The sequence below is a fragment of the Diadema antillarum genome, unplaced genomic scaffold (genome assembly GCF_040938485.1).
Source record: "Diadema antillarum isolate AM-2024a unplaced genomic scaffold, OU_Dant_1.0 seq00000119_RagTag, whole genome shotgun sequence".
In the NCBI taxonomy this organism is placed as follows: Eukaryota; Metazoa; Echinodermata; class Echinoidea; order Diadematoida; family Diadematidae; genus Diadema; species Diadema antillarum.
The window spans coordinates 2,214,832-2,238,283 of NW_027271200.1; the positions used below are offsets into that span (position 1 = coordinate 2,214,832).

The 23,452-nt window shown below is 39.4% G+C and overlaps 2 protein-coding genes across 2 annotated transcripts; one reads left to right on the plus strand and one right to left on the minus strand.

Annotated features, from left to right (window-relative positions):
- Nucleotides 1-2,903: 2,903 nt before the first annotated feature.
- LOC139727104 (uncharacterized) lies at nt 2,904-12,324 on the minus strand. Its single transcript, XM_071638082.1, has 11 exons — nt 12,151-12,324; nt 9,914-10,707; nt 9,334-9,503; nt 8,505-8,637; nt 7,817-8,042; nt 6,403-7,352; nt 5,481-5,678; nt 4,968-5,082; nt 4,253-4,394; nt 3,637-3,886; nt 2,904-3,128 (listed from the first exon to the last, which is right to left on the minus strand). Exons 2-11 carry the CDS (start codon nt 10,667-10,669, stop codon nt 2,904-2,906), a joined length of 3,165 nt encoding a protein of 1,054 aa, XP_071494183.1. The 5' UTR covers nt 10,670-10,707; nt 12,151-12,324.
- A 565-nt stretch (nt 12,325-12,889) lies between these two features.
- LOC139727105 (NADH dehydrogenase [ubiquinone] 1 beta subcomplex subunit 2, mitochondrial-like) lies at nt 12,890-20,629 on the plus strand. Its single transcript, XM_071638083.1, has 4 exons — nt 12,890-13,038; nt 17,536-17,662; nt 18,902-19,006; nt 20,094-20,629. Exons 1-3 carry the CDS (start codon nt 12,965-12,967, stop codon nt 18,974-18,976), a joined length of 276 nt encoding a protein of 91 aa, XP_071494184.1. The 5' UTR covers nt 12,890-12,964; the 3' UTR covers nt 18,977-19,006; nt 20,094-20,629.
- The last annotated feature ends 2,823 nt before the right edge of the window (nt 20,630-23,452 follow it).

A 23,452-nucleotide genomic window follows, 5' to 3' on the forward strand; every position in this document is an offset into this window, starting at 1 on the left:
TGGCCTTGAGTCGTGATGGTAGTTTGCAGTCGTCTTAATGAACAGTAATTGTAGTTACCATAGCAACAATGCAACTGCTTTGAGCCCAAATAGTTGCTGCCTAGCAGCTGCTAGAAATAAAAACTTCAAGTACATCTTATATTGAAGTGCTATGCGACACAGAACCTGGGTGTGACAAAGAGTTATGATATAGTTGATTTATGATGATATTCTATGATAATATACATGCAATGTTCTATTTGAGGTATTTGTTCATTCAGTATGATTTTGATTTTATATAATTTATATATTTTTATATTTATCACCACCGTCAATAGTGCATTACAATAAAATTCTAAGAAATGCCCATGGCATGAGTGTCAACCTCATGTTATTTTTGTGAAAGCTAATGATTTTTTTCTAAACTTATCATAAGATGAATGCAAGTGTTGAGATATTCTAGGATCCACAGTCTCTGCTAATCCTCTCTCACACACACAGATCTTCTCTGCAAGTGGAAAAGATATCATCATCACTCTCAAGTGTTCAGGAACATCTATGTCCATTTCAATTTATTGTATTTCTGCTCTATTATACAAGGTACAACTTCAATATACAGTGACCTAGGACACAGTTTTTCACTTTTCATGATACATATGGTACATTCATTCAAGGATTTTTTTTTCTTGACATTTTTATCATAGAATGGTTATGAAATCATAAGGCACGCTACAAACATAGTAGCCTTGCTGTGCACTTTCCTGATATTTCAGTCTGTCCCATTATCATTTTGCCCTCAATCGCATGGTTGTTGATACTCTTCGGAAAATTGTCAGTTTGTCTATTAAATCTCTGAAGAATTCAAATGCCTAGATTAAGGTTTGGCAGTAGATTTTTTTTTTTCCCAAAGATTAGTCATCATGGTTACATGTGATAAATACTTGGCCTTTTTTGTATGTCCTACTATTATCCTTTAAAGTGTCAAGTATCATTTTCGTTTGTGGTGATTTTTTTATTTTTTTTTACTTCGTATGCTTTGTACATGCTTGACATGCAATGATTAAACCCAATTCAACAATTGTTATAAAAAATTTCCAAAAGAGAGAGGCTCATATATACAATGTATAAAGTCCTGCAAATGAGGATGAGATGACTACGCATACCAACCACCTTGACCCCCTCCCCCCTTCAGCAAAGATATTTCCCTTCTATGATCTTTGACTGGCCCAACCTGACCATATCATAAATACATGGCACCCGTCTAATTTGCGTTATCTCAGAAAAATGTTACGTCATTTTTACGTCCACCACACACCATTGAAACTAATTTTACAGACCACTTAAAAAATCCTGAGTTGAACTTGCGATGAGATTAAAAATTGAAGTAAAAACCTTGAAAAGAAGATAAGACAAAGAATATTTAATCACAAGTCATGAATTTGAAATTACTAAAAAGTAACCTGCCATACACCATTTACAATATCCATCCTTAAATTCATACAATATGCATCCTGTCATTCTAAAAGCTATATATTCTCTGTCCATGAAAATAACAAAAAGTAACTGACATATGTAAAGAAACAGATTTTTTTCTTCTTTTTTATATTCAGCAAATGAAGTTTGGTACTGACATGTTCAATTCTTATGAATACTTCTTCTGCATGCAACTCTATTAAATTATAAATTTTCTAAACATATCCACATGATTTTGTATAGACAATTTATACACACTATACACAAAGTAAGGTTTGTGAAAATCATCTGTTTCTATTTTTTTTACTTAGTACATTTTCAAATTATTCATGTACAGGTAAAGCGTCATCAGGTTGTAATAGTTTGCAATAAAGAAGAAAATAAAGTCTTCATTCGTATCTAAATTGTTTCATACACCCATGGTCATGAGCACTTGTAAGATAGACATGTCAGCTCTATAAATACATTTTATAATACATTAAATAAGCTTACAGATTTACTATTATCTGAGGTAAATTCTTCTATTTGAGAACTCTAGAAAGGAACTTTCCCTTCAAAGAGACACAAAATTTTAACCATAAAAGAACTGAAAGCTGCTGGTGTCTTAAAAGACCAAAGAGTTGTTTCTAACTGTACACTCATACAGACACGATCACTTCATAATTGGTGACTATGATTCAAATACGCAACCCCTAAAAAATGAACAGAAACAACCACAGAGGAGTGCTGGAATACGATTGCAACACAGATGGAGAGAGTATGTATATCAAATGAACCATAATGTCCTATCACATGTTTACTAACACTGTCTAGTGATACATGAGAAGACCACTTCAGTACGACTGTCCATATCTGACTGTCCACAGAAAGCTCACTGGTATTTTTTTATTTATTTATTTATTTATTTTTTTTTAAGATGATGACGACAAGACGTACACACTTGATGACGGTTTAAAAGTCTCTTTTTGTATTGAAAAAAAGACACAAAAATGCTTACAGAAATCTACTATGTACATATAAAGCTCTCTTGAACTGTGGCAGTTTCATCATATATAACTCAAATGAGTGGTCAAATGGAGTTACAACGTAGCTGCAAGAAAAAATATTGTTTTTCTTTTTTCAACAGGTTCTTCTTGTTGACAATGCGTATATAGTGATATGATCATATCATATACAGTATCTTCCAGTTGGGTAATTATCATAGAATTTGGCCTAACTGTCCAACAGATTTCCATAATTTATCAATAATGGCTTCATACATTTGGGCACATATATCCCTGGGTGACATAAGTTGCTATTTCTACAGGCATGTACAGGCTCACAGATTATGCAAGGCATTGAACCCACCATGAAATATATTCCATGCATACACATCGTCCTGTGTTGATGGATTTCAGTATCTGACGACGCTGGATGTGCCTCGCGTCGCAGTCGTCGCATTATGAAAGCTCTCAGGGTAGGACCTGCGACCTGAACTCTTCGTTCCTCTGCTCCCGCATGGCGATGCGGATGTCCTTGCGCTCCTGGTTCTGCCGCTCCTTGTTGCGGAAGTGGGCGCGGCGGTGGAGCTCCTTGCTCCTCATCTGGAGGTCCCGCGCTGCCTCCTGCTGGCGCCTCTCACACAGACGTTCCACGTGCTGCTTGGAGCGCTCTTCATTTCGCTGCATCTTGGCCTCCTACCAGGAATAATGAAAAAAAAAAAATTGACATGTATGCTATATTTATCTAGTATACCCACATATTATGTATATATTCTTTTGAAGAGATCATACACACATTATACACATTCATACATACATGCATATGTTCTCATGTACACATATCATACACATATATCTTGTTAGAGAATAGTTCTTCTTGGACTTGTTTGATAGCTACTTATACTACCATCTCCATATCTTCCTCACAATAAGTTAAGTATGTCACTTTTTTTGCCTTTTAATTTTTCAGTCCTTGATATTCAAGGCTCAATAATTTGTTCTGAAATTAGCGAAAAAAAACAAGTAATTTCAACTTTACGAGCTGTAATGATATGGGATATAGTTATTTGAATCCAGAGGAATACATAGGGACTGAAAGAAAAAATTGAAAAGGAAACTGTAAGAAAGTAGCAAAGGAGGGAATATTGTGTCAGCATATAAAAAAAAAAGAAATAATAAATGGTGAATAGTTCTACCCTCTCACCTGAGTGCGTTGCCGAGAGTCTTCTATTTCCCTGTCCCTCGTGGCTTTGGTGTCCAGCCGCTGCTGGTTGCGCGCCCTCAGCGCCTCCACCCGCCGCTGGTCCCGAGAGTCGCTCCACCGGCCCAGCTCATCCTGCCGCTGGGCTATGGTCTGACTGACCGCCCGCTTGGCGTTCTGGATGCCCTCCATCTTGGCCTCGCTGTCCTTCTGCCGCTGGACATCCCGTCTGGTCACTTCAGCTGCGAATTGCCTGTCAGGTCACATACAGAAACATGGACTGTTACGACAGGAAGTTCTCTGAACATTGTCATGACAGATCATGACGGCATAGAACCATTTTTTTTTTCAACGATGCCCACACTTAAATAAAAGTTGCATAACATTAATCACAAACGACCAACTCTAAAGTTGTTAATTCCATTGATTTTGAAAGGCACTGCAAGCCTTGTTTTTCTTCTTCAAAATGGACAAAACATCTATTTAGAATTATCATGTTGCAGGGGAAATGCAGAAGCACATGAAACAAACAAATATATAGTTCTCCAGTCTGTAGTCAAACAAGGAATTAGCTGTGGCATTACAACCATCCTGGGGGTCAGAAAACTTTCAATCTCACCTGCATCTCTCATCCCTCGCCTCTTTCATCTTGGCCATCTCCTGGTCCTTGACATACCAGGTGTACTCTCGCCTCACTGTCTGCATCCTACGAAACTCGATGTAGCTTCTCTCCTTCGCCTCCCGGATCTCATCCCGTGTGCCTGTGGAGGCAAGGAACCAGTTCTTTCGCATGACAAACAAGTTGGATGTATTAGTGAGTGATGACTTTGTGTGCTTATGTGTGGGTGTGTTTTTTAATGAAAAATACAGGCAGTTTTCTTTCGTTAATATATCGAAATTTTGTTAAAACCGAACAAATAAACAATAGAAAACATAGAGTAGATAATGTTGAGGCCTGAATTTTTATTTCGTTGTAACCATGTTCGTTACAACGGGAGTGCACTGTATATTCAAACAAAATGGTTCACCAAAGTGTGAAATAATGTCAAGAATCTCATGGTTTGCAACCTCTAAATTCTTCTGTCCAAGAGCCTTTGAAAATTATACTTTCCACAGGTAAGTTTTGAGGGACAGCACAAATCTGTCTCATCACAATCAACAACATTTGTCAGAAGAGCAAAGGAACTGAAGGCAGGTGAGGATAAGATAATCCTTTATCAACTAGATATATCTTCCTTTTTTTTCTAGTACATGAGAACCCTGCTAGTTGGTATGGCTTAACATAATATATCTGTATTTGGCCTTAAAGGAATACAAATAATGTAGTAACTTACCGATGGTTTGGCCCTGAGGTTTTGGCGGGCTCTGCTGATGAGTTGGAGGTGGGCGGGGCTGCTTCATCTCCCATTCAATCATGGCACGGTCACTATGCACTTTGGAGTGATTCACCTGCAAGTGGAGATGGCAAAAGGTTTAATGCCAAACATGAGATTATTAAATGTCAAAAATCAAAACTTCAAGCCAATGGACACACATGTGAATGTCCCTCTATGAGTAAATCATATTGACAAACAATTCAAGCAATTTGAAAGAAAACATTGAGGTATCAGCTATCAAGATATATATCAATGCTCAAGGCATATGAGGATACCATTATACAATGTACAATTAGATAGTACTATTGTACAATCACTTCAACAATGAGTTTAACAATCATGCATTTTCATACAGTTCACAGAAACAAATTTCCAGATATGGACCTTGAATGAGAGTGCAGAAAATTATCACAAAATAAATGCAGTTTGACTTGGGGGGAAAAAGCCGTGGAAGAGGAAGAATGTACTTACAGGTGTAAAGACAGAAGTCCTGTTGACGGGACTTGTGTAGGATTGCTGCTCGTAATATGTGGGTTGTAGTTTGGCTTCCAGAGGAGCCTCCAATGCAGTGTCTCGGAACGGCCCCACGTGAGCTGTGCGTGGGCGTGGGCGGCCCATCTCCCACTCAACCATGGCTCGATCACTCTTTACGGGGGACTGTCCATCAACCTTTGTGATCAAATTACAAGGAATGATAGGTACATAAACTAGTTTTTTTTTAATAATTTTCAAAACCAAAAACATCTTGTGATCATTCATCAAACTTGACTCTCAGACAGAGAGCAATCACACATCATAATTCACAGGGATCTACAACATAAGGTCCAAGATGTTACTATACACTTGTGGTAACATGAATTATGCAAAGCACATCACCCAAATGTATTTTTATTCACTGCTCTTTATAGTTTGACCCATTGATTATACATGGGACCAATTAGAATTCAAATTAAAACATTCACATTCATGCACATAAAAATGACACATTTGTACTTTCAAGCAGTTGTTACAGCTTGTTTGGGGTTTTTTTTAGCAAAAAGAGATGCTTGAAACTCTAAGTGAACCCTTCATTGTTAGTACTCATTTTGTTGTCACTTTTGAATTTACAAGAGAGTGGAATGAACGAAATATGAAGAATGCCACACAAAGGCCACTTTATTTCATGACATTTTTAAAGTATTTAAATGTGTGTTGCTTATGTTTCACCTGAATCAATTTTGTCTAATTGGCAAATACGATATGATAGCACAAAATATTTGGGGCAATTTCCAAAATTCATCAGTTTTGAAAAAGATAAAAGAATGGAATAAAGTTAAGATTATTTTCATCACATACGGTGCAAAAAAAAATAAAATGGGAAGCACTTTGGAGCATCCCAGCTAATTCAACTCACCGGTGTAAATAATGTGGATCTATCGACAGGAGCATACACATCCTTGTCTTCAAAGACGAACGCTGGGTCTGCCTTGGCTTTCACCTTGGCCTGTCCTGTCAGCTCCTCATGGGTGTTGCGAGGACGCGGCATCCTCTTCCAGTACTTCCAGGGTGGGCGGGGCTCTCCCTTGGCTGACCGCGGTCTCGGGTATGGGTAGAAGAGTGAGGAATCCGTCCCGACGGCAGTGTCCCTCAGCGACATGGTCTGCATGCCGGTGTCGATCAAGGAGGAGACCTCCTGCCTAGAGTCCTCGATCCTCTTCTTGATCTCCTCCACTTCTTTCTCCAGTTGCTCTTCCTCCGTCATCTCACCCTCCGAGTCCTGCTCAGTCCTGATGGAGCTGATTCCGCTGTCGCGCCCAAAGCTGTCCTCCTGGAACGAGACGCTCTTCTGCAGAGCAGAATCCCTTCCCGACTTGGCGCCGTCTTTGGCGTTGACGCCCTCCTCTTTCAGGATGCTGCTGCCGAGCATCTTGTTGTCCATGAGCTGCTTCATGACTTTCACGTTGAGTTCCTCCCGTGTCAGTCCGGTGCCGGGGATCAGCGCATGCATGTCCTCGCTGTTCACAGCGCTCTGCCGCACGGACGTGTTCAGCCTGTGCCCGTAACCGAGAGAGCCCGCCTTCATCACCATGGGAACATATACACACCCCTGCTGCAGGACAGGTAGCCCAACCACGGACCCACTGATTGTACCCTCACTTGGCACACTGGGGACTGTGTAGCCAGCAATGGACCTCTCATAGCTGGGCTCATTCACCACGTAATGTCTTGCCGTGAGAGGCATCTGGATCTCAATTCTGTGCCTTTCGTACTCTTTGTGGGGGATCCACACTGCTGTCTGCTTTGGCACTTTGGCTGTTTTACCATTGAAGAAGTTCACCACCAGATTGTCCGAATCAGCAGCACCTGTAAGATCAAGGTGGCCCGTCAAAAAGATATAAGCGATACAGCAGTTTTGCTGGTCTCTTTTGAAGACATGCGTACATGATATCAATACGTCCAATGTGAACACCACACAGATGTCAAATATGCACATACAATTGTAGCTCGATTTTTTTTTTTTACTCAAGCTTGTGCGAGCAATAGCTTCAAGTGACCAAAAACTCAAATGATAAAGACTTCCTTCAAAACAAGCAAAGAAAATACAGCATATATTACTGATATTTCAAAACTGCTGTCCTTTGACAGTGGACAAAAAACAAAAAACAAATTGAAGCATAATGTACTTCTTGAAATGATAACCAAATTAGCAATTATGAGTTTCCTATTATGCCATAAAACTTTACACAGCTTGTCTTTACACTTTGTTCAAGAAAAATAGACAATAAATGTTCGTAATATTTGCAAGCACATGAGAGAAGGTCACTTACATCCAGTGGAACGCCCCTCAATACCCTCAAGGACGATGCCCGGAGCAAACCGGTAGCCATTTTTCTCCCAGGGTCCCAGCACCTTATCACCGGGGACGATTGGGTGTCGCATGGCATCGTTGTAAGCGATGATGTCAAAGATACTGGTCTCCTGGAGCAGATGCTGACACTTCCCACCAGACGGATCCTTGTCAAAGAAGACAAGGTAGGAACGCATTGCTGACAACTGAAAAGGCAAATAAAAGACAAACTACGGTGAATGCACTGGGTTCTGTACTGAAAAGAGCAAATTTGTTAGACACATTTTTGGTTCTAACCGAGCATAATTCATGTACAGTGACAAGGAAAGTATGCAAAATTTTATTTCTCATTCAAATGAAATGTATATCTTATAATTATAAGATATTATTTCATCTTGATAGCATTACAGCTAATAGTAAAGAAACTAATACATACTTTCATGCTTCACTGTAGTATTTTTTCGGTGAAGGATTATTATTGCTGCTTGGAAGAGTCATATGTTAGTAAATGTCTTTTTAATCTTTTAGTCCAAATGGATTTGCTTGACAAACTTTCACACTGAGCTTCCAAATCACATAGAACGTATTTCTACTTTATTTACATATCAGTATGTAACTTCACCACTACCAAACCTTACTCAGCTTTTCAGAGATCTTTTCAATTGTACCTTTTCTTTGATTGTCCCTGCACAGTAATAGCCATCTCTCTCCCTGCGTGCAAAAACTCTCATTCCCTCAGCGAGTTCTGCAAAGGAGTGAGCAGGGGTGACTGCTGGAACGATGGCTGCCGCAGGTTCAGTTCTAGAAAGAAGAAAAATGAAAAGACATGTATGTTAGGTTAGTAACATCTTGAAGTATGAAACATGATTGCAAGCATATTACAGATCTATGGAGAACCGCTTACATTTCATATAGAAAGTAACTGTTTATGATCCCGCGCACATGTGTATACCTTATTGTTTGTAAAAGAAAATAAACTTCCATCACTTCACTTTAATATTTGCACACCAAAAATAAGTTTCAGAAAATACAGAATGAGACTTAAATTTTTGAATTTAGAATGCTGGAATTGCAGCCTTGTGTCTGCATTCATATTAGCATCATATTATCTACTCGATGAACAACATCAACAACAACTGCAGAGTATCCATAAAAGTTTTGAAGACATCAAGATCAATACTGCAAAATTACTGCAAAATGATCCAGAGTACACTCTTGCAAAGAAGCTTTGCAACTTACACCAGCAATATCATTATCTGAGACTAAGATAGCATTGCTTAACTCAATGATTAATTTAAATGTGTGGATATTAAATCTTGATGTTGACATTCCCAGCGCTACACCGTTTCATTGTCAACCTGAGCAACTGCAAAGGAGATAAATACAAGAGTGTACATAAGGATAGAGCAAGTTGACATTATAAGGGAAGCACACATGCAAAAAAGTCATCCTTCTGAGCACAGATATGAGATCCTGTATTTCTGTCAAACATCTTACCTCACTGTCTCCCAAGCTGTGGCGGCTGGAATCTTGATGATGGTGCGCGGTGCGAGTGGCTCTCTCACTATGACGGTTTCTGCTGCTGGGTTGTGATCCACTGATGTGGTCACGCTGCAGTATTTCAGTGGCTGCCCATTTTCCTCACTCTTGTATGTGATGGTTGCACTCTGCAAAATGGCAAACAAATGAAGAGTGCTATTAGATGCATTGTTTATGTCATACTTCATCATTTTGGCAAAACAGAATAAATGGTATGCTTCTAAATTGTGTGCACCGGTATGCATCATGCATACATGTACACTGTATTGCATGTACAGCACACCTCCATAAATGAATTATTTGGTTGTAGATGTCACTGATTCTGCTATAATATTTCAGTTGAAGTAGAAGATACAAACGTTGTAGGTACACATTTTTCTTGATATAAAGGTCATACAAATGTGAATATTAGTATATTTGCACATATATCTGCTTCATAAAAAATTCAAAATATCAAAGGCAAATAAGTTTAAAGTGAATGTCCATAAATAAAGCAAAAGTGAAAGAGAAGAGAGAAAAAAAAACTAGTTTTCTTCACCTGAGGGGGATTATCAAGTGTTGTCTTGATGCTGGTTGCTGGAACATGGTTCTGTACTTGGTATGATGTGGTTTCTGCAATGGGAGGGTTATCCAGAGTGGTTAAGGGAACACAGGTGTCATCTTGCCTCCTGTAAACAGCATTCCTAATCCTTAGTGGACTGTGGTCTGACGTAACAACAGCCTCCACTCGCTCGATGCTACCCTGTTTGGTCATGCTTATCACATGGAAGGTACCCAGCGTCTGCGCTGCGAGGCTCTCCAGGAATTCCTGTGCGGCCACTTCAGCATGCAACCCCGTGAGATAAATCGCATGGATAGGACGCCCCTCACTGACGGCGGCAACCTGCTTGAGGATGTCTGTAGGTTGCTGATCTGGGAGACCGTCGGAGACCAAGTACACGGCCTCGCACACAGAATCGGAGAATGCCAGCCTAAGAGCATCCAGCGTGTTGGTCCCATCGGAACAGCTAAGCTTGTTTATCCACTCGCCGGCCACACTGACGGTCTGTGGAGTGCAACGAACCATGCGGTCAGCCCAAGGCGTGACCGCTGAGGCAAACTCGATGACATTAAACATGGAATCCTTCTCCCGGTGTGCACGGGCAAGCAGCACCTCATTCAGGTGATCTTTGATGGCCGGAAGGTATGGGTACATGCTTCCCGAGGTGTCAACGATGAAGGTTACATTCTTGGCACTTAATTCGCCGAACATTGTCTGTGAAGCCAGTTCTTGAATGAGATGAATAGGAGCCATGATGCCTGATGCACACGTCACAGGACTATTTAAAGATGCTGGAAAATAACAAAAGAAAATTGATTAATTACATCACAAAATTGATGTACAACTTGTAAATCCGTTTGCGAGATGTGAAAGATTGTTACAATTATGAATTAAATAGGGTCTAATGATTTGTATACACTGTACCATTTGACACACCTTCATCATCACCCCACTGAGTGTATATGAATGCTCAATTCAGCTTGAATTACGTAAATTGTACATCAACAATGTGAAAATGTATTTTTGGGCATATTTTCCAACATTAATAATTCTTTAATATGTTGTACACTTGTAATGTAGAGGGCCTACATTTAAATATGTACTAGTAATCTTGTCTTATCATGCTTATTTAACAAAAAAAAATTTAAGCTAACGCTAATTCCGGGCGTAAATATCTTTGACGGTCACATAACATGACACGGCATTTCAGTTCGGGAAACCCACTCACAAGGGGGGCCCCTCCTTATAAGTAACCCGTCCCCCTTATAAGTAACCCCGTCCCCCTTATAAGTAACCCCCGGGGCACCCCTTATAAGGAGTCTCTACGCTTTTTTGCAATGCAACGCGAAAATGAAAGGACTGCGGCAATTCGCTTGATTATGTCCATAAAGCTTCACAAGTTTCCTAGTTACTCACGAAATTTGAGCAAAATCGGTTTGAGGCATCATATCTAAAATCATGGATTTAAATGCGATGTCAAACGACCCATGCGAATGCTGAAATGCGAGCGATTACTGGCGTGAGTGTCGCCAGGCGCGGCGGCGCGGCAATGCTTGAGTGCAGACGTGGCGACTGAGTACATGTACCTAGTCGCCACGTCTGCACTCAAGCATTGCCGCGCCGCCGCGCCTGGCGACACTCACGCCAGTAGTCGCTCGCTTTTCAGCATTCGCATGGGTCGTTTGACATCGCGTTTAAATCCATGATTTTAGATATGATGTCTCAAACCGATTTTGCTCAAATTTCGTGAGTAACTAGGAAACTTGTGAAGCTTTATGGACATAATCAAGCGAATTGCCGCAGTCCTTTCATTTTCGCGTTGCATTGCAAAAAAGCGTGGAGACTCCTTATAAGGGGTGCCCCGGGGGTTACTTATAAGGGGGACGGGGTTACTTATAAGGGGGACGGGTTACTTATAAGGAGGGGCCCCCCTTGTGAGTGGGTTTCCCGAACTGATTTACCTTTCAATAGACAATGTCGTACTCCAACAATGCTTCACTATCGGCTATCAGAAGTAGACCAGGCACTGCACTGGCAGTCTAACGTTATACTAGTAGTAAAGTTTAACATACAATAACATGGTCATGTGTTGCGATGTTTGAACTTGGAGTCTTGGACACATGATTGGTACATGTAAACACAGCAGAAGAGGCAGAGCAGCGCCAGAACCATGTTAGAGGCCATAGAATCTAGTGTAGTGTAGATAGAGTAATTTACACTGTGCAGGCCCTTACCTTATAAGACCACTTGTCTAACGTGTTAGACTCTTCTCCAGCTCCAGAAAGACAAGAAGTGCAATCAATGTCAGTGACAGTGTTATAAACTTCTAACGTTAACGTGTTACAGGTACGAAGGCATTCCCACGGTCCACGGAAGATAGAGTAAGCGTGCCAAAACGTCTTTCAGTTTCAGTGTAATCACTGTAAGCTCGAGATCACTGCCATCGTATATTTACGGACCCATTACACGGGGAACAGCGTGTGAGATATATAGATGGCAGGACTCTGTACTCGGCATCATTGTGTAAACGGTAGAACTGTAGATAGGCCTACGTATGGTACATAAAGTAGGCCTACCGCACCTTGTAGTATGTACCACACAGTGAACTCGATCCGCGAGCGAGGACACACCGTAGCATGCAGCTTGTATTATTGTTTATGTACGTTGCCAATGGACAATAATATATGTTAGTATCTAATAGACAGCAACAGAAGATACGTCACCGGGAAGCCATGCAAGAAACATAAAGATCCCCTCAATGTTTCGCAACCTAAATCTCCCCATTTTATTGCATTAATCTTTTAGTATGAATTGAAGTTCAATTTAATTGATTTACATACTGATATTAAAAGAAAATGTTCAAATTGGGGAATATTTTATCAGATGCCTAATCTACTGTCTATTATATTATACTAAAAAGTGAGAGATAATTGATTGCTGCCTAATTGAGCGTAGAGGGCGGCATCTAAATTTGGGAAACAAGAATTTTGCGTTTTGGATCGGCGAATTCTTCCCGTTGCTGCTCTTCAGTTATATTTTTCATACGGGATGTTTGCCGTAAGTAGAATAAGAAATGGGGTGCGCATCATCTCTGGTATGAATTCAACTGCACCAGTCCGACAGTAAGTTCAAATGAATTCCTTGATTGTAGCCTTAAAGCCAGTTGCTCTTTCCCAATGTCAACTAAAATGGCGAGAAGTTCTTACTAAAGCCGAGCCCCACATATTAGTTATCGTGTTGGTGTGTTCACAATCACTACAACAGTACACTACAGTGCGTGCGTGTAAATTTACACTGTAAAAATATACGATTCTAGTGGTCTAGACAGTTCTACAGTAGATTCTAGCTGTATGGTAAGGGTACCACGTATCGGCAGGGTGCCTTAACATCGGCACCCTGCATATCATAGCTGTTACATGTAGCTCGTGAAATGAAAAAGTAAACCGTAACTTAAGTTAAATACATGACAAGTGCCAGGGCAGGGCACTGCATCACAATTTTGTATGGTGGACAATTACCCTAGAGTAACTGCGTCAGTAAGCGGCCGTGCAGCCGTTCGCGGCAGGTACAACATACACGGTAATATACAGCTAAACACAGCAATTGCACTGTTACATGCACTCTACACATATACTAACACACTAGCAATCAACAAAAACCAACCGATAAAATGGGCACGATCTCTGACGAAAGTTAAATTTTCTCACCTAAATGACAACATATCGCATCCAAAATGCGATACTTCTTAACATAACAGTTAAGAAACAATGGTCCAAGAAACTGGATTTTTTGTCGTTTTCTCGATGTTCCTGGATTTTGAAAACATATCCTCACGTAAAATAGAATTTTCGCGAGCCGATGTGGGCCGCCATTTTTTTCGGAAAGTGGATGTTACCATCGAAAAAAAATGAGAAAAACACGAGAAAGACATCAACAACACCGCCAGAATTGCGATCTTGTTTGCGGCCAATGCATGTGCGCACGCTATTTTCATGTGCTTTCGCAATGGGAATTGGCGCTTACGCAATGTTCGCGAGACATGTGAAGGCGTTCAGCCAGAGATCGCGGGGCACGCGCGTATTGCATAGGGATTGTACATCGTGCCGCAAGCAGAAATACTACGTCGCATATCGCCTTTATCGGCGAAAATTGTGCCGGGTTTTGCCCTGGTAAATCATGAAAACTGCGTTGGTCAATGGTAAATTTCTTTCATGAAAACAATTGCGTTAATGAATAATCTTGTCTATGATATATGAAATGGTTGAAAATAATTTGCCTGATTTGTTTACAAGTTGGAAAAACTCTTAACAATGCTTAAACTGCCGCAAACGGGATATTTTACTCTAGTCATAATCAATTTTATGCAGAAAATTTGCAACCACCAAGAGGACCCGGTTTGCGGCATGGGGGTCCAGTTTGCAGCACCCCACACAAAAATGTCCCCTGATTTCTTATTTTTTTCCATTTCAATGTATAGTCTTTCCTGTGTTTTATGTACAATTTCAAGCAGTTCATTATTTTGCTTCATTTAAAAATTCTGTTCACTTCGTCATGTACATGTACATGCATTCTATTTACCATTGTAATCTTGGGGCTTTACGCCTTTTCAAGCTATCGCTTTTTGTAGTCCCCGTTCTCCTCATCAATATTTCTTTTTCTTTTTGCTATGTTGATCTCACAATGTATTTGTTTTTATGATGATTGAAATGAATAAACGAATTAAATTGAATTGAATTGAATTTCTTCAAACATAAAAATTGTGCAAAAACAAAATATTTTTAGATGGTCCAACTAGTTTTCAGCTTGTTAGAACACTTGATTTGGATTCATTATCACGATCCTTCACGATTTCATAGTTTTTCAAGATCGCATGTACAAATGTATTTCATCAATTTCCACCCATTTTCACATGTAAAATAGCACTATGTGTGTAAATCCCATAAGGGTGCCGCAAACTGGACCCATCCCCGACATTTTGGTCACTGTTGCAATCCTCAAAACTGACAAAGGAAATGAATTTTAGAATATTTAACACAGTTACACAAGGAATCCTTACCATGCCAGGCCTCTTTTGGTAGTAAGATTTTGTATAAAGATACAAGCAAGAGATGATGGTGGTTGCCTAGCAACAGAACAAAATCTTAACATTTTGTAAGAAAGTCGTTCTTTTTTGAAAACAGCGTGACACAGACGGTTTAAATTAGAATTATGAAGGCCATCATCCGAGTTATTTCATGATTCGAGTATCAAAAGAAAGCTCTTCAGTTGCTCTTCAAATAAAACAATTTGGAAAGAAAAAATACCTTTCTACTTTTGAAGATATGGTTAGATATTCCTAGGGGTGCCGCAAACTGGACCCCTGCAGCAAACTGGTGCCCCGATTTGAAAATGATAAAAAGAAGACACAAAAAACAAACTCATAAACAAATTAACAAACTGAACTAAACACAGTTTAGTTACACACATCTGCTTTGTAAATTGTGAACATGACGCATGACTGTGAAATTCATGTGTAATATTACCTATTGAGGGAGGGGGTGCCGATGTTGAGGTACCCTTTATAAGCCGGGTAAAGAAAATGGGGGAAATTAGGAATACCGGTTTCGCGTCATATAAATTAGCATATTGGTGCGTATAAGAGCCGCCGGAGGCGGGGCCTTTGGCCCCGCCTCCAGTGGCTCTCCCTTAGAGATGAATTTCAGCCCAAAGGGCTGAAATTTGTCTTTCCCGTCCTCTGGGGGCCCCGAAAAGGCCAGAAACGGAACGGCTGTGAAAAAGTAGGTTGACCACACAATTTTTATGAAAATTGAGTGGTTTCGGAGGAAAACTGCTCTACATCAAGATAAAACTCGAGTAAATCGTCGATAAAGAAAATCGAGCCGATTTTGATGGAACTATTTTAAACGTGATGACGTCATCACAGCTGGCAGCCCTTCTTCCTTCATCTCTTTTCGACACTAGTAATTCACGATCCATATCAATCACACTAGTTTGGCAAGGCAGGGCATATACGTGTACTGTCAAGCAACAATTGCGCGCTCAACTGTTATACGTACTGTACTAGTAAACATGCGCGCGTTCTGCAGACTCAATACGCGCTACCACTGCCACATGTACACATAAGCTGTTACTTAGTATGTGTACTGTTGTATTGACTGCATAGAGTCAACATGGTGGACTGTCAAGTGCACCCACACAGTGCGTAAGCTCTACTGTAAAGTTAGAACCAGCAATTATATAAGTGATTGTTTTCTAGTCTCACCTAAATTTCTATAGTTTTCTAGGATATGGACTATCCTCAACTCCTAAATACGTGAGTTTACATCTTAAATTCGGGTAATTTTTAATGGCTAGTCTAGACCAGCAAAAGTAGCATCGTCTGGATCTAGAACTACATTATCATTGCTATCGGGGGACTCCCCCGAAACCCCCGAAAACCATGTATGAATACCACACTCTCACTGCACAGACCAAAGAAAACATACGTAAACAAATGCAATCGTCGTCAGCCGAATCACGGACCGTATCACAAATCGGATTAATATCTTTGACGGTTGCTATCAGCAAACGTAATTACGCTCTTCAGAGCGATTTGCGCTATCCGTGATTGGTTGCCGGTATTCTGTAATTTACCCAGAAAATGCCTTGCGTTCACTAAAATGGCATTATTTCACTACGGAGATTCAGAATCAACAGGACGGTTGAGGTCACGATATTCGAAACTGCAGTATTTATGGCGTATTTGAGGCGAACTTAGGCGAATTTGTTTTATACTTTTGGAATCAACAAGCTTGCTGATCCTTAGGGTGACGATAGGTGGTAACCTCAATCATACACTGTACTGTATGTACAGTACCAGCATGAATGAAGAATTACCTGGCTGTAAATGTCACTAATACTGCTATGAATATTTCACTTGAAGTAGAAGATAAACTGTACAAACTTTTCTTGATATAAAGGTCATATAGAATGCTAAAAATGTTGAAGTTTTCGTGCAATTGATTATACGTGCTTTGTGGCTAGTGGCTCAAAAACATTTTTTTTTTAAATCTTGGGTTCTTGAATTCACGCTGCAAATTGCTTCAACACAAGCCACCCGTAATTAGACCACAACACCGTCCGAATGGCAGGGGAGGTCGAACCTTGGTGCTGGTACCAATAGCACGATGTAGACATACAATGTACAAATAATGTATGTTTTTATCCAGTTCACAGAAAATGTATGAAAACTGATGTGTTACCCAGTCCATTCGAATGTACTGCCTGCACAGAAACTAATTCACACGCATATGCGCTCAAATGAATACTGCATACATTAAAACTAATAGTTCTAGGGCATGTGTGCACATTTGTCCACACACACACACATACACACACACTGGTATCAGGAGGGACGTATCACTGACAAGGCACATGATTCAACCAGGTCAAAATGTGCAGAGAAAATTGTGAAGATATTTTTGCGGCTTATAAAATTTGTGCTAGCCAAAAGCAGTGTAAAATAAGCAAAAATTAATGTCCCATGAATATTTCTGTGATTAGCAGTAAAATTTAATTTTGCAGCACTGCGCCTTTCAAAACTTCATGTTTGTCGTTTTGTATCCTTCCCCTTTTGACAGTGGTTCAGCAGTATACCGAGGAGCAAATGCACCTTCCAAGACAAGGCAAATCCAGGGAATGGCGGTGGTGTCTGCCATGTGGTTCTGGATTTTATGGAGGTTTTACCATGAACCGGAAGATGTTTTTGTGAGTATTTGAAATGAGGCCAAGTTAAAAAAAATTTTAAAAATTCAATAAAGGGTAGTCTAGTTTCTCATCTTGGTTTTTGGAGAAGAAGGAAGTCCTTGCTATTTGATATCTGCCTAACGTGTGATTTTTATTTTATGATTTAGATGGACTAAAGCTGTAGCATACATGCGCAAGCTAGTTTAAAACATTTGTGTAGTCTTGCACAGCATAATGGCTTTCAAACGTGCACAAACACACCCTAAGTAAGACTCTGAGACTCCAATGCAAGTGTTTTAGGATGTGAAATATTTAGGATGAGTTATTTGTGCAAATCACAGAAAATATCTCTTACAGTTCCCACAACCAATGTACATGTAAATCAGACATGACCCTGAGGCAAGTTCTTAACTCTTATCTCTATCCATGGCATTGCATTTCCCTTTTATGAGTGTCAACAACTTTTCAGTCATAAAGGAGCAAGCTTCAATACATTTCAGTGTATCTGTATGTACTTGTCCTATAAGTATTAGTGAGTAGCTGTGTGTCAAACGTAGCAAGGACATAGTGGTACCGGTACATGCACTGTGGTTATTCACACATACATTCAACCCTGCGTAAGTTGAATCCAAAGGGACCAGAAAAACCCTTCAACATACATGAATATCAACGTACACAATATATAATGAACACACGGTTACATCCAGCCAAGAGGGAGTTTTACTTGGCAACTTGGCCAACTGTTTGATTCATGTGAGGTTGATTGTGTAAACAATATTTTTATGCACAAATTTCACACATTTTTGTAATGTTGACTAAGCTCACTCCTAGCTCACGTACTTTCTATTACTGGTATGGTTTATTTACATGCTAAGGGGTATTGTTAGTAGCATCATGTAGGACAAGCAGATACCAAACACATTAACAAAAGCTTGCTACAGACTACCACTGTGTGTGTTGGTATGTGGCACTGTGGAAATAAAGAAAAGATGAAAGACCCGTGTCCATTTGATAGAATTCTGAGAAAAAAAAAAAGATGTTTAAATTCTTCAGCTACATGAATGTACACATGCTAACTGAAAAGTAAAACATTCATATGAATGATTATCTATAAACGTGTATTTGCATGACTTCATCTTTTTACTTCAGCTTTTCATGTAAATTAACATTCTGTTCTTGATTATTTAGAATCCTACCTCCACTCCATCATGGTCTGTAATGTGGTGTGACAAATGTGTAATGTTCTCTTCTGTCGTTCAGGGACACTTTGAATATCCAGACCCATCCAAGTGGACCGATGAAGAGTTAGGAATACCTCCAGATGATGAAGATTGATGAAACCTTGCTGCATGTAAATTGGGAATGGTAAGCCCTGCTGATCAAGAAGATGGAGCATGGATTGCCCATAAATATGTAGCACATGTAAATGTTTTTGAAGGAGTAAACCTACATTAAAAAGAAAGGAACAAAACCAAAATGCAGATAAGGTAGAAAGCTTGAAAGTACGAATTGTTTCGTGAAGGAGCCAACAAATTTCCAACAAGCGCCATTAACATCAACAGAAATAAGTGGAAAAAGGAAAAGATTTGTTTTTCACCACACATTTAGGAATTAGTGCACCAAAGAGTGAGCCTGAATCTGGGGCTGTGTTTGCAAACTCTTTTGGTGTGGAATCAGCAAATTGTGTGTTTGATTTTGTTTTAAATTCACTTTTCATCAAGCATTGTGACGTGGGTTTGGATGTCAACATTTGGTGAGGTGCCAGAATGCATCTACAGATGATGAAACTTTTAATTGCAGTGTTATCATCATAGGTTTGTGTGTCATCTTCAGTTGTGCTACTGTATTGTGGGAAGCATGAGGATCCATTTAAATTGAAGATCTTTTAGGGCAGTTGAAATTTCAAAGGATTCCAAAGTGGATTGAATAACATTTAGTTTGAAGTAACTACACTCATGTAGATCCAAAGGTACAAAACATTTACAGTGCACTCCTGTTATAATGAACACAGTTATTATGAAATTTCAGTTCCAACGAAGTAAAAATTCAGGCCGCAACACTATCCCCTCTATACAACTGTTTCTTTAGCAAAATTGTTTATTTGTTCTGTTATAACGAAATTTTGATATAACGAAAGAAAACTGCTGGTCCCGAGGATTTCGTTATAATGGGAATCCACTGTATCAAGAAATGTATTATTTTTAGTGACCACTACATAATCTTGCTTCTACAGGATATTAGACCAGTATCTGAAATGTTCATTGATGTGCAGAATTTCAATCTGTGTAGGAATGGAGAAATATGATGCTCATTCCCTTTTACCCTGTAACCAAGAGACACCCCCCCCCCCCCTTACTTCTTAGACTGTGTTATTGTGTGATACAGTTGTACTTCCTTACCTATGGATGTTTTGTGTTATGATGAAGGCATTTGTCTCCTTTTGAACTTGCAGAAATTGTAAATAGTACGGCTGGGAGGAGGTTTCTGGAGAGCAGTTGGCCATGCTGACAACAGTTTTGGAATAGACTCCTACAGGGAAAGTCTAAGCACAATCGTTGATGGGAGAACTACCAGATGCCAACCTCTCTCTGCGATAATCCCCAACAGCTTTTATCAGAGAACTATGTAGCATTGATGTGGATGTGCTTCAAGGAAGAAACAAGAAATATGTGAATTTGGTGATGGATAATTCAACTTGTGCTCTGAACACTCACCTCTTCAGCTCTTCATCACTTCAGCATACAGTTTACACAAGACCAGTACCATTATTGGCTTATCTCATGAAGTACCAGCTATATACAGTATGCACAGAAGCAAGGAAGTGATCACTAGGCTGTGATAAAGCCTTGTTCTTGATCAACATGTGGTTGCTTTAGGGAAAAGTCAGAAAACTTGAAGCTAATATTCTGAAAATTCAATCGGTCAGTAAATTGTTTTCCAGTTGAATTGTGTAGTCATTCACTCACACATCTGTCTTCAGCAGAATAAAGAGACCTAAAAGTTCCACCATGCATTCAGACCATATTATTGTGTATTGGCTACTGATGCTGTGAGCATGGTTGATCAGTAAATGGCTATGATGGTTCATCCACATATGAAGTTTTTTGCATGTCTCATTCTGTTTGTGCTGTGTTAAAGGATTGAACACGAAGTATCTGACAACATTTGGATACTAACCTATGGATACACATGGTACCTGGTAAATTGGTGATGTACACGGAAACAGAACCCCCCCATACATAGTGTACCGAGTGAACTCAACTTTAAGAATACTACCTGGGCATACCTCAAACTTGACTCCAAGCTTGGCTTGGGACGGTCTGACATAAATCAGTTACCTCGTATACATCTTTCCCGATTTCACTGGAGTGCAATTGAGTCTTCCCAATAATCATACGGAACAAAAACTGCATGCACGCACACAGAGTGTGTCTACAATATCTTTGGGATGTGTGTGTGTGTGTGTGTGTGTGTGTGTGTGTGGTATGTGTTGAATATAGGTGCTTGTAAGTTGTAGTTTGGCACATGTGGCTGCTTGTAAGTCAATAAAGTCTTATTTGCAAAATCAGGGCCCTGTTTTATCAAAAGATACACATATAATCGATAATAAATTTCCTTACCACACAGGCTGCCATAGACTTACAATACGAGTGTACTGTATAATCAATTATAACTCTTCATAAAATAGGGCCCAGGTCTATTCTTTGTTACCAGCTGCACTTGTGTCTGCTGTCATGTGCATTCATCCTTATCAATTACTATACTACATTTGATTCATGTTACTCTTAACCAAACAAAGAACATGCATCTGATATGCCCAAGACAGTTTGACTTGAGAGACCAGTGTGTCGTCTCTACTTGCCTTAGATAAATATTTCCTTTTTTTTTTTTCTTTTTTAGAGTAGATGCTCATCTGTATTGGAAATTCAACTGAAATTGGTAATAAACTTTTGATCTCAATACAGGATATTTACCTCCGGAATATTCAGCTGTCAACACTCCAGCCTTCATCGTGACCCGTCTTCACCTTGATCACATGACAGTCGATAAGCGGGTCATAAATAGAATATGACCCATGTGATCAAGGCAAAGATGGGTCATTTCGCTATTAAATGAAGGCTGTAGCACTGACAGCTGAAAATCCGGAGGTAAATACAACTTGTATCTTGTATTGAGATCAAAAAGTTCACACCAATTTCAAGACTTTTTCTTCTTTCTTTTCCAGTGCTCCTATATATGCCTATACCAACCCACAAAAATGTGTTACATTGTAGTTACTTGTGACTATCCTGCATACATACACACACTCAACACTCCTGCATTAGACAAGAAGGCTAACAATCTGTCTGAATTTTTACATGTAAAATAAAACATGTAACATTTCTGGAGAAGAAAGGGCACAAAGCGAATAATTAGTGATATTCTCTAATCTTTTAATCTTTGATCGTTTATATAGTAGTTTCTTTCTATCATCACATAAACAGAACAGAATAGGTAATACACTACTACACAATAGCTCCCATTTACGCAATTCCAAAGGAGACCTTTAATAATAGAAGTACATCACAAGCTTAGATTTACCACTTGATATACCAGTACAGTATCAGAGCATTGCATTGACTGCCAGTATGTTCTATGCCCTTGAAGATGTTTTGCATTCATTCAAGGAAATGCTTTGAGGGGCACTAGAAATACAGTACAAGGGAATTAACTATGGGATCATAGCATTGATGTCAAAAGGGGAGGCAATTCGTTCTAGAAACTGACACCTTTGCACATTTCATAAATTTTCACTTTGCAAAAGAGAATTAGCACCTCCAAACTTCCACTGGATGTTCAATAATTCACTCTTATCATTTGCAGAACAAAATTTCCAATGAAGAGATGCAAAGACCAAGTCTTTCAGCTGCATTTTGTGGCAAGGATTGACTCTATGACGTTTTTTGGCAGTCTACTAATGTACACATACATATGCTACAAATTTTGCAAGAAGAATAACATTTCACAAATTGGGACTTACACTGCAATTTCATGACTGATTGCATTTGTGATGGAGAACCACATTAATGGAATGAGACAGGTATTTTTCCTTTCTAAAAAGGAAAAGTATGTGATTTTCCACCTTGGATCAACATTATACAATGCTTTTGTGTCATGGGAGACAACATTTTTACGAGTTGTTAATGGATATCAGTCGATTCACAAACTTTGTAAAGATAGTAACACCACAAAATAGTATATGCCACATACAATGTATGCAGTATGCGTCTTTACAAAACATTCTTTGCACGAAAAGTGTGATTTTGTTTGGATCACATGTGAACGTGCATCACAAAACCAACAAAAAGTCACACCCCTTGATTTAACTTGAGGACTCAAAAATGTGAAATGGGTCAACCAAGTCAATCTTGAGTTTTTTATATTTTCTGAAAGAGCTATCCTACATTACTCTTTAGTTTGGGATCATAACATAAATGGGAAAGAGTGTTTTCAGCAGTTTTTCCTACAACCTTTTTTTTATGGGGGGGGGGGGGGAGTAGAATGATCAGATATGTCTTAGAGGCACCTTTTCATTTCTTGAAATCTTTTGCACACTTTTCACTTTCAAGTCTAATAACTTTTGAAAGGATAAAGCTACTGTTTTGAAAGTTGGCATTGATCATGGACAGAATGTGTTGATAGAGCATGCTCAATTTCAGCTTAATCTGATAATCCCTTCATTGTTGTTGCTCTAGTGGTTTACAATGTGTGTTTTGTCCCTTTCATCACACAGCTAGCATGGCTTGGTCAAGATTAAGCGCTTGAATAGAT

What these genes read in the sequence shown, in the direction of transcription:
- LOC139727105 (XM_071638083.1), top strand. Translation starts at nt 12,965, where the DNA reads ATGTTTGCCGTAAGTAGAATAAGAAATGGGGTGCGCATCATCTCTGGT. An exon ending in TCAACTGCACCAGTCCGACA is followed by an intron (nt 13,039 to 17,535) that starts GTAAGTTCAAAT and finishes CCCTTTTGACAG; the next exon opens with TGGTTCAGCAGTATACCGAG. An exon ending in ATGAACCGGAAGATGTTTTT is followed by an intron (nt 17,663 to 18,901) that starts GTGAGTATTTGA and finishes TCTGTCGTTCAG; the next exon opens with GGACACTTTGAATATCCAGA.
- LOC139727104 (XM_071638082.1), bottom strand. Translation starts at nt 10,669, where the DNA reads ATGGCTCCTATTCATCTCATTCAAGAACTGGCTTCACAGACAATGTTC. An exon ending in CAGGGACAATCAAAGAAAAG is followed by an intron (nt 8,043 to 8,504) that starts GTACAATTGAAA and finishes TTGCCTTTTCAG; the next exon opens with TTGTCAGCAATGCGTTCCTA. An exon ending in GATCCACATTATTTACACCG is followed by an intron (nt 5,679 to 6,402) that starts GTGAGTTGAATT and finishes TTGATCACAAAG; the next exon opens with GTTGATGGACAGTCCCCCGT.